The sequence below is a fragment of the Heterodontus francisci genome, chromosome 2 (genome assembly GCF_036365525.1).
Source record: "Heterodontus francisci isolate sHetFra1 chromosome 2, sHetFra1.hap1, whole genome shotgun sequence".
Classification (NCBI taxonomy): domain Eukaryota; kingdom Metazoa; phylum Chordata; class Chondrichthyes; order Heterodontiformes; family Heterodontidae; genus Heterodontus; species Heterodontus francisci.
In genome coordinates, this window is record NC_090372.1 from 91,145,496 (window position 1) to 91,159,150 (window position 13,655).

Below are 13,655 nucleotides of genomic sequence, written 5' to 3' on the forward strand. Positions count from 1 at the left end.
AAAGGCCGGCTGGGAGACAGAGGTAATTACCCAGTCTAGCCAGAACAATGGAGGTGCTCTCTGATTCAGTTACCTGGAATGGATTTGTCAATGTTGATTGTCAAAAGCCATCAACACCCATTGACTTTGAAAGAACCAACCCCCCCCCACCCCCACCAAGTATGTCTGACCAGCCTTGAATTTTAAAGATTATTCCAGAAGCTGCTGTTGCAAACAGATGGTCACATGACAAGACTGCCTGTGTAACTCTGAGAGTTTGTGAATAGTGCCTTAGAAAGCAGATAGTAACTGAACTCCAAGGAAGGAACATCTCTCTCTCCCTCTCTGTCTCTCTCTCTCTCCAGCAAAGTCCCAGGGAAGTCTCAGTGGCAACTACTAAACCTCAAGACTACAGATCCTTACAGTCAACAACCAAGGGACATGGATAAAGCCCTTCCTCCTGCCTTCCGGAGCCAGAGAAGCAAGCTGAATTGTGCACATGGTCCAGTGAGGACGTCAAAACTTTAACTTCTACTAAAGATACGAAGACTCAGTATTTAAATTCCACTTTTATTAAGGACTCTACTCCAACCTCCCAACTCTGTTTTTCCCCTCCGTAATCTATTGGCCTGTGTGTGCCTCTTGTGTGAATGTGAGTGTGGATACTTCGTGTATTTTAGTAATTTTAATTGGTTTAGAGTGATAATGTTAATAGACTTGCATCTTTCTTGTTTAAATCCAAGAAAACCTGTCTGGTTCATTTGCAGTTATAATTAGAGGAACAGGGATAAGTGCTCACTGAGGTGGTAAGGTAAATCACTATTTAAAAGATGAACCCTGTTGCGATCAAACCAGAGAAGGGATGAAAGTGGGGGTGGGGGGCTGAGACCCCTTCCACACCTAGTCGAAATACACTTTAGATGTATTGTTATTTATTGTCATACTTAAATTGCATCTTGCCTTTTTTATAGTTCAGTTGAATGACTGACTGTTGTGCTCCTTTTTGCAAAGGTGGTTATGCATTCCACAACTATCGACTCCAATTTAGCAAAGACTGTGGATGATATTGACCAGATTCTGCCATTTTACAAATTGAGCTGTTTGGGGTAAGGAAATGATTCTGATTTATACAGTAATGTTGCATATATAAACTACTGTGGCGTCGTGGGTCAGTGGTTCTTGGAACTGAAAGCCATCTTTTATGTTCATACCAGCAGTTGAAAATTGTTTTCAGAATATATCCTTATTCATCTGCATGTGAATGTCCAGATTTGTTCACTGCTTTGGCATTAAGTTGTAGAATTTATCTTCCAATGTCGACACTTGTATTAAGGAAAAGTCTTCTGTAGTTCATAAGTGTAAAATTTCTAATATGTTTCCAGTTCTGTCACTATTTGTTATACTTCAGAATGAATCCTCCCAGATTTACCTCCAAAGTAGGTTGCATGTATCTTCACCATGCTGCCCACCAGATGCCTGTGTAGAAAAAAAAAATCAGTCCTCTCACTTAACATTTCATTCTGCATCTAACACAACCCCTCCCCCACCATCACAAAGTGCTTTTCCCTCTTTACAATCCCACTTCCGCAACATCCTGCTGTAGACTTGCTCCATTATTAAAAGCCCAGTCAGTGCTTTAAAGCAGTGGTTCGGAAACTGGGGTCCGCAGACTCTTGGGGGCTGGAATGAGTTTCCAGGGGGTCTGAAATAATGTGCACAGGACCAGTTACTGGCAGCGTCCAGGTGGCAGAAATGCCGCCTATCAGGCAGTGTGTCAGCATATTCTAGTACAGTCGATGAAGGAGCCATTGTTCGCAACAGGAGTCATCAAGCCTAATTCCACTACAAGAACAGAAAGGTTGTGCGGTGATATATGCAACAGGCATGTTGCTGAACCTATAAGGTTACCTTTCAGCTGAAGAGAAGACAAGAGTTTCATGTCACCAATCACATGAATGTTTGCCATATCGGATAGCCCTGGCAAAATTTCACGCAATTCTCTATAACAGGATACTGATGAATTTTACATTCAAAAATGTAAAAGCGCAAGTTTATATTAAAATTTAGATGGGGATGTGGCCTGTGATTATGAAACGATTTGTAAAGGTGTCCTTCAACCAAAACAGTTTGAGAACCACTGCTTTAAAGAACTACAAGCCAGTTGCCATGTCATAGCACTTTTTTCCAGGGCAAGGCAGTGGTATTTTGACACGAAGCTGCGCTTTAGTTATAAATGCTTTTTGTGCAAATGCGGGCATACAGTCTGCACTGTAATACGTATAACTGCACTAACTTTTAACTAAGCCATGCTTTCTATCTCAGTGGAGAGAAAACATATGGGCTGGAATTTAATGTTGAGATGGTGGCCCCACCCACAGCTGAAAGGTTGGGGGTGAGCCCTCTTCTGCTGGGCTTGGAAGTCAGACTGCTATTTTGTGTGGCCCAGGCCCTTATTTGGCCCGGTCGGACTTCGGCCCCTCTGAGACAAGGTGGGATGGGTCAGAGAGCTGGGGTGGGAGGGAGGGTTAGTTTTAGCGGGGGCAGCTTGTGCTGCTGGTAGGGTGCTCTCCATGGGGCACTATAGTAGAATAATACAAATGGGGTGCATGTCATTTGCCTCAAAGCAGGGAGGTAGTAGTACTGAATTTAGACAACTGGTGTTAAGTGCCAAGCAAGTTGTCCAGCCCGATTTTTGAGTGGGCTTCCATTCTAGTGGTTGGAGCTCCTGTTTGAAACAGGCTGGAAGCTCATAAATGTTTGTAAAAATTGAGGTCAAAGGATGCAGTTAAGCCTCCTAATGCCATTAAGACCCCTGACACCATTTTCATCTCTGACTACTGCTATTTTTTGCTGTTGCCTAACAATAATGGCCAGTACGAGTCAGGAGATGGTCATTTCCAGCCACACAGATCCTGAGCTGCAGTTGGAAAGTTGGATGGAGTTTTGGGAGTTAGTTTTGTGGTATAGACTTGAGTTTTGCATAATTAAAGGCTTTTAACTTCAACATAGTTGCTGTTACAGGCTCTGCGAATATGTTGCCTCCTATCTCAAAGTGATTATTTTTATTCAAGGCATCAATTATGCAGCTGCCTCAGGCCCTTCACATTTGATTTTCCTCCTCCAGATTAGTGAACTCATATTTGGGAGCACATTTCATGCTAGAAGTTCGCTGACCACGTTATTATGAGAATATTTTACTAGACCTGTATAAATTTTTAAAACATTTTCTGGGCTTCTATGGATACAAGGTTGATTGTGCAGCTCATTTCTGGAAGCACAACATTTTTTCAGACAGTATAACTAATGACTTTAAACAATGATTCCATTCACCTACAGCATTATATGCCAGTTTTAATTTTTAAAATATCCAGTAGATTGAAAGTGCTTTCATTACACAGTAATATTTTGCTTATATCACCTCAATTGTATTGTGATTTTTTTTCCATTTGTCTGCACTAAAAAATACCTCCATGTAGGATATATTCAGGCTCATTTATATTAATATTTGCTTTCAATATTATTTTGTCACCTGAAGACTGATGACACTGAAGAATTTTCATTCTTTGTTCCCCTGGGAAGCCTATGTGTTTTATTCTATTGCTTATCAGCAGTATGGAAGTCAAACTGCTACTACTTGATTTGAATATTTCAGCAGCAGAAGATCATTTGTTTACTTTCAGTTATGGAATGACTGGCTGAGGCGAGCTCCAGGTTTTTCATAAGGTGTGCCCCATTCCAGTTCATGTGCACCAGCAGATTGACGTTGCTTGCTGAAAAGATGTATTAATTTTTTTCAATGTTGTTAAAGAGTAAATTTTGTGTGGAGAGAATTTTGTCAACTTGATTGTTGTTGTAAAACAACTCAATAAGCTACAGTATATATGTATGTTTGCAGGAGGTGTTTTTTTTCTTTCTGTAACCTAGCTATGTAACTATTATAATAATGCATTATATTATAATACCTTGCAGAGGGGTTCGTGAGCTTGCCTTGTCAGCTTTTGAGCACATCTCTCTCAGCCTGTTGGGTCACCCACTTTCATGGGAAATTGCTTCAATTGCACAGGGTCTCCGAAGTGGAGCACTACTGCTTACAGGAGTAAAGGTGACTAACCTATATTTTTGTTCAGAATTCCTATTGAAAAACTGTGTCACATAAATTTAAAATGTTTAATTTGACAACATTAAAATACAATGGTCCAGAATTTCCTGAGCAGCGATTGCCGTGAATTAGATTTTTCTTTACCTCACCTTTCGAGTTATATTAATTTTGTGCCTCAAATTACTGAAAATGTGAATTGATAATAGGCACCACGATGTCCGTGTAGCATGTGGGACCTCCTGAATGCTGGGTATAATGGTCTAGCTCCTTAACCAATGAAATTTAAGGATAAAGAAACGGGGAATGACAGAAGAAAATAGGGGTGAACCAGAGGCATATCCGATACAGAAAGAAATATAAAGTTAGGGAAAGGAAGATTAAATTGAGAGTGAGAAGAAACAAAGGAAAAGCAAGAACAAAATTAAAAAATTAAAACTGAAAAAGCATCTTGAGAACAATTTACAGCCTGCAGGAGTATTTATTGTTTCCTTTCTGAGCCTCCAAGGTTGAGGTTCATGTCAGGACCATAAATCACAATTAACAGAGTCCTTACAACATGAAATAACAACTCTAAATGTCATCAGTGAGATTCATTTATCTTTAGGTCAAAAATCCAGCAATTTCTTGGTAGTCGCTGGGAGGTTGAGGAGCAAGCTGCTGCTTTTGCAAGGCTAATAGCACAAATCATGCAGCAATTAGCAACACATAGTCTATCTCTTTCCAGCTAGAAATTACTTGCGTGGCTTTTTATGCAGTAATAACGGTGGGGCAGCATGAACGTGCCTTTATTTTTCCTTCCATTTCTGAGCAGAATACCATATTACAGAAGTTTACATTTCTAATTACACATTTGTACGTGCTGTGAACCAAGTTAGCATGTATACATTTTTGTTGTACATTTAATTTTACAGTTCAATTAAATATGTATCCAAAAATCAGCTATATTCTAGAGATACTTGCTTTGCTTCTATTGAACATTTTGTGTTTTTGAAAACTCAAGTTGAGATTTTTTTTTTACCTTTACAACCTAGTATTTTAGATGTCATTCCGATGGGCAGAAACGGGAACATAACACTGGATTTCTCTTTGTGGCCTCATTAGCATTGACTGTAAAGTACACCTGTTTTAAACTAGTGTTTAGCATTGCTGGATACTAAGTTAAAGGTGGAAGACAATTAAGGAGCCCAGTTGTTACTAAATTTATAAAAAGCTTATCTTAGCCAATTTTGATTTTTTTTTTTCTTTTGCTTCTCACTGACAACTTTCTACTGTTGAGCCTTCTGCTGTGTGGATCTCATTTCTCCCACTTGCCCAATTCCAAAGAGGCCACAACGATTGCCCCATTGGCAGTACCCCTGCTGTGCTGTAGGAAGAGGAGGACCCTCAGAGGAAGGACAGGGCATCAGGCCATCAGAGAAACACTGAAACACGTCACTACAATCTTCCCAGTCTATCATAGACAGATCAAGATGTTCCAGCACCAATCGGTGTGCTGGTGAAGGCTGCATTTCGCCAGGGAAGCCATTAATTCAGTTGTAGGGCAACATGACGTACAACTAAATATTCTGCTAGTGGCTGCAATCCGCCCCCCCCCCCCCTCCCAACCATCCTCTCTTCCCCCTCTCTACCTCCCCGCCCCCTCTCTACCCTCACCGCCCCCCTGCTTATCGTCCGAATAGCACAATAAAGAGGGATTTTCCAAGACTAGACACTGCAGAAACTGTTTTTCTTATTTAGGTCTTCAGGGCAGGCAGCCCAAATGCATCTAACAGTTTCTCTTTGGGGTTTCCACTGGCTGTACTAAACCTGAATATTGGGAGCTGGAGGTCTTACGACCACTAAAGCCATTACAAACTCACCTTGATGAGGCCTGTGTTCTTCTCTTCATGGCTCATCTGCTCACTGGATAAACTTGCTAAGCTATTGGGGTATCTCCTTGATGAATAGTAGATGGACAGAATAAATAGTCTTCAGAGAAAATATTGTATATAAAGTAGATGTCTATGCATTTTTGTGGCGAATAAATAATTAAGCGTCTTGAAAAAAGAATTAGTTCCTAACCACTGACATTTATAAAAATTACTATATCGTAAATATACCTTTTTCAGGGCAGTGGGAAAACTACTTTAGCAAAGGCCATTTGTAGAGAAGCATCAGATAAACTGGAAGCACATGTGGAAACTATTGACTGTAAAACCTTGCGAGGTAAGAATAACTTACAATTACAATGTACATGAGACTGATCGCAACTAACGATTAAATGTTTGCATGTTCAATATAAGAAAGTAATTTTAATATACTATTCTAAAAATTCAAAATATTTCTGATTGAAATTGTAAAGTAATGGCCTTGAAGACATTTCATTTTCAAAACTAGGGCTGGAAATTTCCACTCTGTTTCTCCACTGGTTTTGGCTTGATGTGAGCTGGATGGGGAAAAAAATGGGGAGGGTTCGCTCCCGGTGAGTTTCAGTACATCTTTTGGCATTCGCCATGTTTTGAAGGGTGAGAGTGCAGGTATCCTGTGCGCACACCAATATCATGCAGATAGTGATGTCTGACAGTCATTTTGGAGGTCCTGTTAACGCCTTTTCTTAAACACTCACAATTGAACGTGCTTTTGGTTGCACAAGGGACCGCACGCCCCCTCCCCCCAATGCCTTTACCAGTGTTATTTGAAGAGAGGGGATTTCATTGTCTTCCCTCTAAGCAGAGTGAAGCAGGTGGAGTGGACATATGGGTTTGCCAGAATAGCGGGCTTCCACATGGTGTAGGGAGCTTCGACTGCACACATGTAGTTCTGCAGGTGCTGTATCTCAACAGGAAGATGTACTGGAATTGCAAGGAGTTCCACTTCTTAAATGTGCAGTTTAGCATGCAACCATGCCCAGCCCATCATGTCGGAAATGCTCACAATCCTGACATCAGTCACGATGCTTTCATCCTGTGCCAGTCAGCCATTCCTGCCATCCACGAGCCACTATGTTGAACCAGAGGGTGGCTGCTTAGATACGAGGGCTGACATGTGGCTGATGACTCCCCTCCGCAATCCCAACATATATCGACAACGCCCCTATAATGATAGCCATGCTGCAACTAGGAGCCTCCCCTCCGCAATCCCAACATATATGGACAACGCCCCTATAATAGCCATGCTGCAACTAGGAACAGAATAAGGAAGAGACCGGCATCCTCAAACAGTTTCGCTGCCTGGATCGCTTGCAGGAGACCTTCTGTGCACACCAGCGTGTGCCTCCCGATTCAGTAGGGTCTGCTGTGCCCTCCACAACTTGGCCATCATAAGGTGAGCCCTTGCCACCAGGGTTTGAGCGACCACCTCAGGAAAAGGAGTAGGAAATGAGGAGGCATCCAGGGCATCATCGCTCTGAATGGGCTGTCTCTGAGCATCTAATCAGACTATGGTTCTTCTGCGAAAAAAATCCCCAGATTACCATTGCTCCACACCTCCCCACCCCACCATCCCTCTTGACCAAAATCCAGAAATAAAAGACAGCACCAAACAACCATACCATGCCAACCTTATCCAACAGCACTTCCAATAATGCATATCATACTCAACTATTCACCCTTATGCATCCCTTAATGCCTGTATTGAGAGTGCCTTTGCCTGTCCTAGTGCTCCTACATAGTGCTACCCCGGTAGCTGCAGCATTGATGGTGAAAGGCTGCTGATTTTAATGGGGAAGACCGCAGGTTATCTTGCAGGATGCTCTCGAGCAGTTCTGGGCCTTGAGCACCTGGTTTCGGACTGCACTGCCTCAGCATTACGCAGCAGAAGTCTGGTATGGATTTGCTGACATGCAACAGCAGGAGTACTGGCGGAGTGGCAGTGATAGGAGCACAAATGATGTTAGCCTGAGAGGAGAGCAGGTGAATACACCATGGAGTCACTGCCACTTCCCTGGGACAGTGCTTCAGCAATCCTAGTAATCTACTGGGCAACAGATTGCTGAACTGCTATGAGACTCTCAAGCCTCTTTGAGCATTGGTATCCATAGCAATGATGGCAGCAGTCTGAGTCTGCATGGAACTAAGCTGGGTTTGCATGACAGCTAGCAGAGATCTCTAGCTCATTCTGAGGTTCCACAGCTGAGACATCAGTCATCAGATACTGCACCGTGGCTGGGTCTGCAAGTGTTCTCAAGGAAAGGTGGACACCACTTCCACTTCGAAAGGATGGGATTCAAGCACTGCGCCAAACCATGTGCAAAGTTGGAGTCAAATGTCTCCATGCTCCTTGACAGAGACAGGAGGCTCTCTGACAAGTCTCTCAATGCACCAAGCATTTTGGTGTGCGTGCTCATCAGCCTTTTCCTGTACGCTGCCCCATCCAAGTCCTTGGTTGAGTCTTGTGACTTCACCCTCTAGGAAGCTGGTGTACACACTGTGTTTCCCCCCAGGCCTGGCTGCCACCTACTCATGCCTGGTGACTCACCATTTGCAGTTTGTGCTACCATCTAAGTTATGTGCAGTGCCAATATCTGAGCTGGTGGCTGACAGTGTCAGATCAATAATGGTGCTTCTCCCTCAGAGGTGTGCTCTTTCTCTGGGCTTTCATCCTCAGGCACCCCGGCTGGCCAGGCGGCAGTTCTTTGATATCTGAAAGCATAATTGCACAAGGGGAGGGTTGGGTTAAGGGTGTGGGTGATTAGAAAGCAAGAGGTGCATGGTTATACCATCTTCAACTTATATATTATACCAGATTGCAGGATAAGGGCAAACTGGGCTTTGAGAAGGTGCACAGACAAGAAACTTGCCTTCATTCTGGATCACTTCAGCGATGCTGGTTGCTGTGGCCTCCGTGACAGCTGCACAAATAATGCTGAGCTCAGTCTCCAAGGGCCTGAGTTTGACCCCATTGGTTCTTTGCTGATTCTTTCCTACAAGAGAGAGGGAAGCGTATCTGTCTATCATCACTGAATAGCTGGAAGGATGTTGATGTGTGACTTGCAGCAATGGTAAATGGGTGAGGTGGAGCATGCGAATGAGTCCTGTTTGCTAGAGATTGCCAGTGGAAGAGTGATGGGGGTGTGGTGCATTGAGAAGTGTGTAAAGTTTGTATGCTGTCTGCATCACTTGCACTGGGTGAGGTGTAATCATGCATCTCACACCTACTAATGGGCCTCATCAAATTTTAACCCTGGTTATTTACAGCAAATGGCTTTCACAAACCCAGGAAAGTTTGTTTGAACTCTTCACATTGCTATGAGTATGGGGTCTTAATGCTTTGTTGGTTGTGGTTCAAATTGAGCAACAGGGGCAGTATAATTTCTGGAGGAAATTGTAAGGGGAGGACATGTACATTAATAAAATGTTACATTTATTTGTCAATCTGCAGTGGTTTTGTGAAAGGACACAAAACTAAGGTCTTCGATTCTGGCCACTTGTGCATCCCTGCTTTTAATCACGCCACCGTTGGTGACTGAGCCTTCAGGTGCTGAGGCCCTAAGCCCTGGAATTCCCTCCCTAAACCCCTTTGCTTCCTTTTCCTCCTTTTAAGACGCTCATTTAAACCTACCTCTTTGACCAAGCTTTTGGTAATATGTGGCACGGTTTCAAATTTTGATCAATAACACTCCTGTGAGGCATCTTCGGACGTTTTACTACCTTAAAGCCACTAAGCAAGCACATATTGTTGGAGTTTTAAGGTAAATATATTTGAAGACAGTAGGATAACTGGATGCAGGGTGAGGATTTTGTGATAGGAGAGTCGGCAGATGAGAGGGAGGAAGGGGGGGTGGCAGAATAAGATGGGTAGAGAGGAGGAAGCAACAAAAAATAATGTATGCGTGCATGGCACTGGGTCAAGGCCCACTTCTTGACATAACATAAGAAATAGAAGCAGGAGTAGGCCATACGGCCCCTCAAGCCTGCTCTGCCATTCAGTAAGATCATAGCTAACAGTGTGGAGGGAGGGGTGGAAAGAAGATGATAATGGGTGAAAGGGCTAGGCTCGGGCTCAACTTGAGAGAGTAGGTTTTGGGCTCTGGATAAAGCATGAGTTGTTTCTCAGTGGATGGGGTGGAGGAATTTGCTTTCCATTAGGTGGAGAATGTCCACATTTGTTAGCAGGGGTGGGGGGACTAACATATGAAAATGATGGGCAGGAAAGGCTATCTGGTCCATCAAACCTGCCGCATACAGTCATAATAGCTTAAGCATCATGATTAGATACCCCCAATGCACCAGCAGCCATTTAATTTCTTGGGCGATGAAAAACAAGACATGACCTCTGCTCCAGGCAGGAACTGGTCCAGTTCTTTTCTGAAGGTTTGTTGTGAGTCAGCATTCACTGCACAAGCCAGGAGCCTATTTCATCGGTCTGCAATCCTCATGGGAAAAGAAGAACCACCTAACATCTAATCTAATCCTCGAAGTGTGTAACTTATTTGCGCGATCCCTGGTTTTCCCAGTCAATCAATGGAAACATAATCTGTCACTTTACATGTTTTTTATATCTCTGTCGAATAAATCTGATCTCTGCACTTTTCTAAAATGAATATTCCCAGCTTTTTAAGTTTATCAGAGTGACTAAGGTTGTTAATATGAAAAGCATGCTTGTCCTCCTCCTCTGAATGTTCTCCAAAGCCTATCATCCACCATATTGGGGATCAAAACTGGGCACAGTATTCTAAATGTGGTTTAACCAAGGTCTTCTACAAGCTTCAGCTCTGTGGCAGATGAAGATTTACTTCAACAAAGGGAAAGGGATGGTGGAGTTTATGCTCAGTTGAAGAGAAAATAGTTCTGAGAGTGTCCTCAAAATTTACAGATTTGTCTCAATTATTATCCTGAATTTTCTCTAAATCCTCCCTGTTAGAATCATTATCTTCAATCTGTCAGTAGCCTGCTGTACACTGTGGAACTGAGATTAGGTCGCCAGTGCACGAATAACCAGGCTAGTACCAGAATCTCACCAGAGCACTGGTCAGAGAAACTGAGACCATACAGGCTGCCCCCACCTCAGCTAGAATAAATTGATATTGAATTATGTTTAAAGTAATAGCAACGAATTAATTCAATTAACAGTTTATTGCATTAAACTCTCATCATTCTTAACAATCCAATCAGAGGCAGAACATTCCCAACAATGATTTCTGTTCCTGCCCCTGCACCATTTCAACTGGAGTTCCCCCAAATTCTTTTCTTGGTCCCCTACTCATACTCGCCTATATTCTGCCCTTGTTGTTACGACCGAGGCGGGAGGAGTGCACTGTTAATCCAGTCCCACTTCTTCACAGGTCACAACATATTTTAAAACATTTTCTCACTTATCGATGTGGTTAATCAGATACACTATTTTTCCCAGAATAGAACACACTAACCAGGTTTCTTCACTGAACAACAAAATTAACACTTTATTATGCAACAACTAGTAATAAGGTAAAACATTAACACACAGATCAAATTTTTAAAGTTCCAACATTAAATTTTTACAAGTCCGCTTTCTACCTCAACCACATTTTAAAGTCCCTTTTTACCTTAGTCCCTTCACACTTCCACTCTCTCTCTCGCGCGCACGCGCACACGCACACACACACCAGTTAACCAAAAAAAAAGGGATTTTTGGATCAGAGCTCTATTATAGACAAAGAAAAGCCCCACCCGGGCAGATCACCTGCCCATCCCTGAAATAAAAATAGCAAATGAGACACACTGCACCAAACTGGCACACAGTCCAACCTCCCGAGCACACGTGGATAGGTCACTAGAATCTTCCAGAATAGTTCTTTTCAGGTGGTGTTGAAAAGTAATTTAGCAGGCCTTTCTCAAATATAGGAAACAAGCTGAATTGGCACAGTGGACTTCACAGAATCTCTTAGGGGTTTGCGGGAAATCGAGCTGAGGCATAGTCTTCTGTTCTTCCTTGGAATTCTGTCCCCCTTCTATCCTTTTTTGACACTTCAGGAGCACTTGAATTGTATCTCCTTCCAGAAGGTAAGACCACACACTCACTGACTCACAACCAGAAAGCTTGGCAGTTTTTTTTCCTGCCTATCCAGGTGTTCTCTGTTACTACGGGTCTTCTCTAATCAAAGGAGTGCTTGCCACTTTTCTGCCTCTGTTACCAGGGTTTCTGTTCGAAGCCTAACCCGAGCCATGTGACATCCAGCAACACTGGTGCCAATCTGGTGCTCTCTGTGTCCACCTGATGGCTTCCTTTTTTAAAAAAAAACCCTGGTTCAACATTTATTCCTTAACCATAAATTTCTTTAAAAATATTTTAAACAAAAAACAGAATCAATTTCATAACACCTCCACCCTCAGAGGAATGAAATGCCATTTTAAAATGCATTTCATTACGAAGTGTATGAAAAATAGAAAACACACTTTCACTATCATACTCATTCACTCTTTTCGTTCTAATAACGTGAACAAAGTTAGATTTTAGATAAAGCATCTGCAATAACATTTTTACTTGCAATGTGGATAATCTTTAAGTGATAAGGTTGTAACAATAAACTCCTTCGGAATAAGCTGGCATTCTGATTTTTTAATTTTTCAACGAATGGTTGGGGGTTATGATCAGTATATACCAGTGTGTCTCTGTAGACATAGAGTTATACTGCACAGAAACAGGCGCTTTGGCCCATGGTGTCCGTGCTGACCATCAAGCACCTATCTATTCTAATCCCATTTTCCAGCACTTGGCCCGTAGCCTTGTATGCTGTGGCGTTTCAAGTGCTCATCTAAACACTTAAATGTTGTGAGGGCTCCTGCCGCCACCATCCCTTCAGGCAGTGTGTTCCAGATTCTAGCCGCCCTCTGGGTGAAAAAGGTTTTCCTCAAATCCTCTGTAAACCTCCTGCCCCTTACCTTAAATCTATGCCCCCTGGTTATTGACACCTTTGCTAAGGGAAAAAGCTTCTTCCTATCTATGCCCTTCATAATTTTGTACACCTCAATCAGGTCCCCCCTCAGCCTTCTCTACTCTAAGGAAAACACGCCTAGCCTATCCAGTCTCTCTTCATAGCTGAAATGCTCCAGCCCAGGCAACATCCTTGTGAATCTCCTCTGCACCCTCTCCAGTGCAATCGCATCCTTCCTATAGTGTGATGACCAGAACTGGACACAGTATTCCAGCTGTGGCTTAACTAGCATTTTATACAGCTCCATCATAACGTCCCTACTCTTATATTCTATGCCTTGGCTAATAAAGGCAAGTCTCCCATATGTCTTCCTAACCACCTATATACCTGTGCTGCTGCCTTCAGTGATCTATGGACAAGTACACCAAGGTCCCTCTGACCCTCTTCCTAGAGTCCTACCATCCATTGTATATTCCCTTGTCTTATTGGTCCTCCCAAAATGCTTCACTTCACACTTCTCTGGATTAAATTCCATTTGCCACTGCTCCACCCATCTACCAGTCCATCTATATCGTCCTGTAATCTAAGGCTTTCCTCCTCACTATTTATGACACCACCAATTTTAGTGTCATCTGCGAACTTACTGATCGTACCTCCTATATTCACGTCTAAATCATTAATGTACACTACAAACAGCAAAGGTCCCAGCATCGATCCCTGCGGTACACCATTGGTCACAGGCTTCCA

General features: G+C 42.8%; 1 protein-coding gene across 6 annotated transcripts in view; it reads left to right on the plus strand.

Annotated features, from left to right (window-relative positions):
* pex1 (peroxisomal biogenesis factor 1) overlaps nt 1-13,655 on the plus strand; it is a 110,231-nt gene that overhangs the window by 41,252 nt on the left and 55,324 nt on the right. For all 6 annotated transcript variants that reach the window (XM_068008767.1, XM_068008760.1, XM_068008745.1 and 3 more), the window contains 3 exons: nt 991-1,085; nt 3,949-4,081; nt 6,187-6,283. In XM_068008767.1, coding sequence (XP_067864868.1) covers nt 991-1,085; nt 3,949-4,081; nt 6,187-6,283 — 325 coding nt within the window. The remainder of the gene's footprint in view (nt 1-990; nt 1,086-3,948; nt 4,082-6,186; nt 6,284-13,655) is intronic.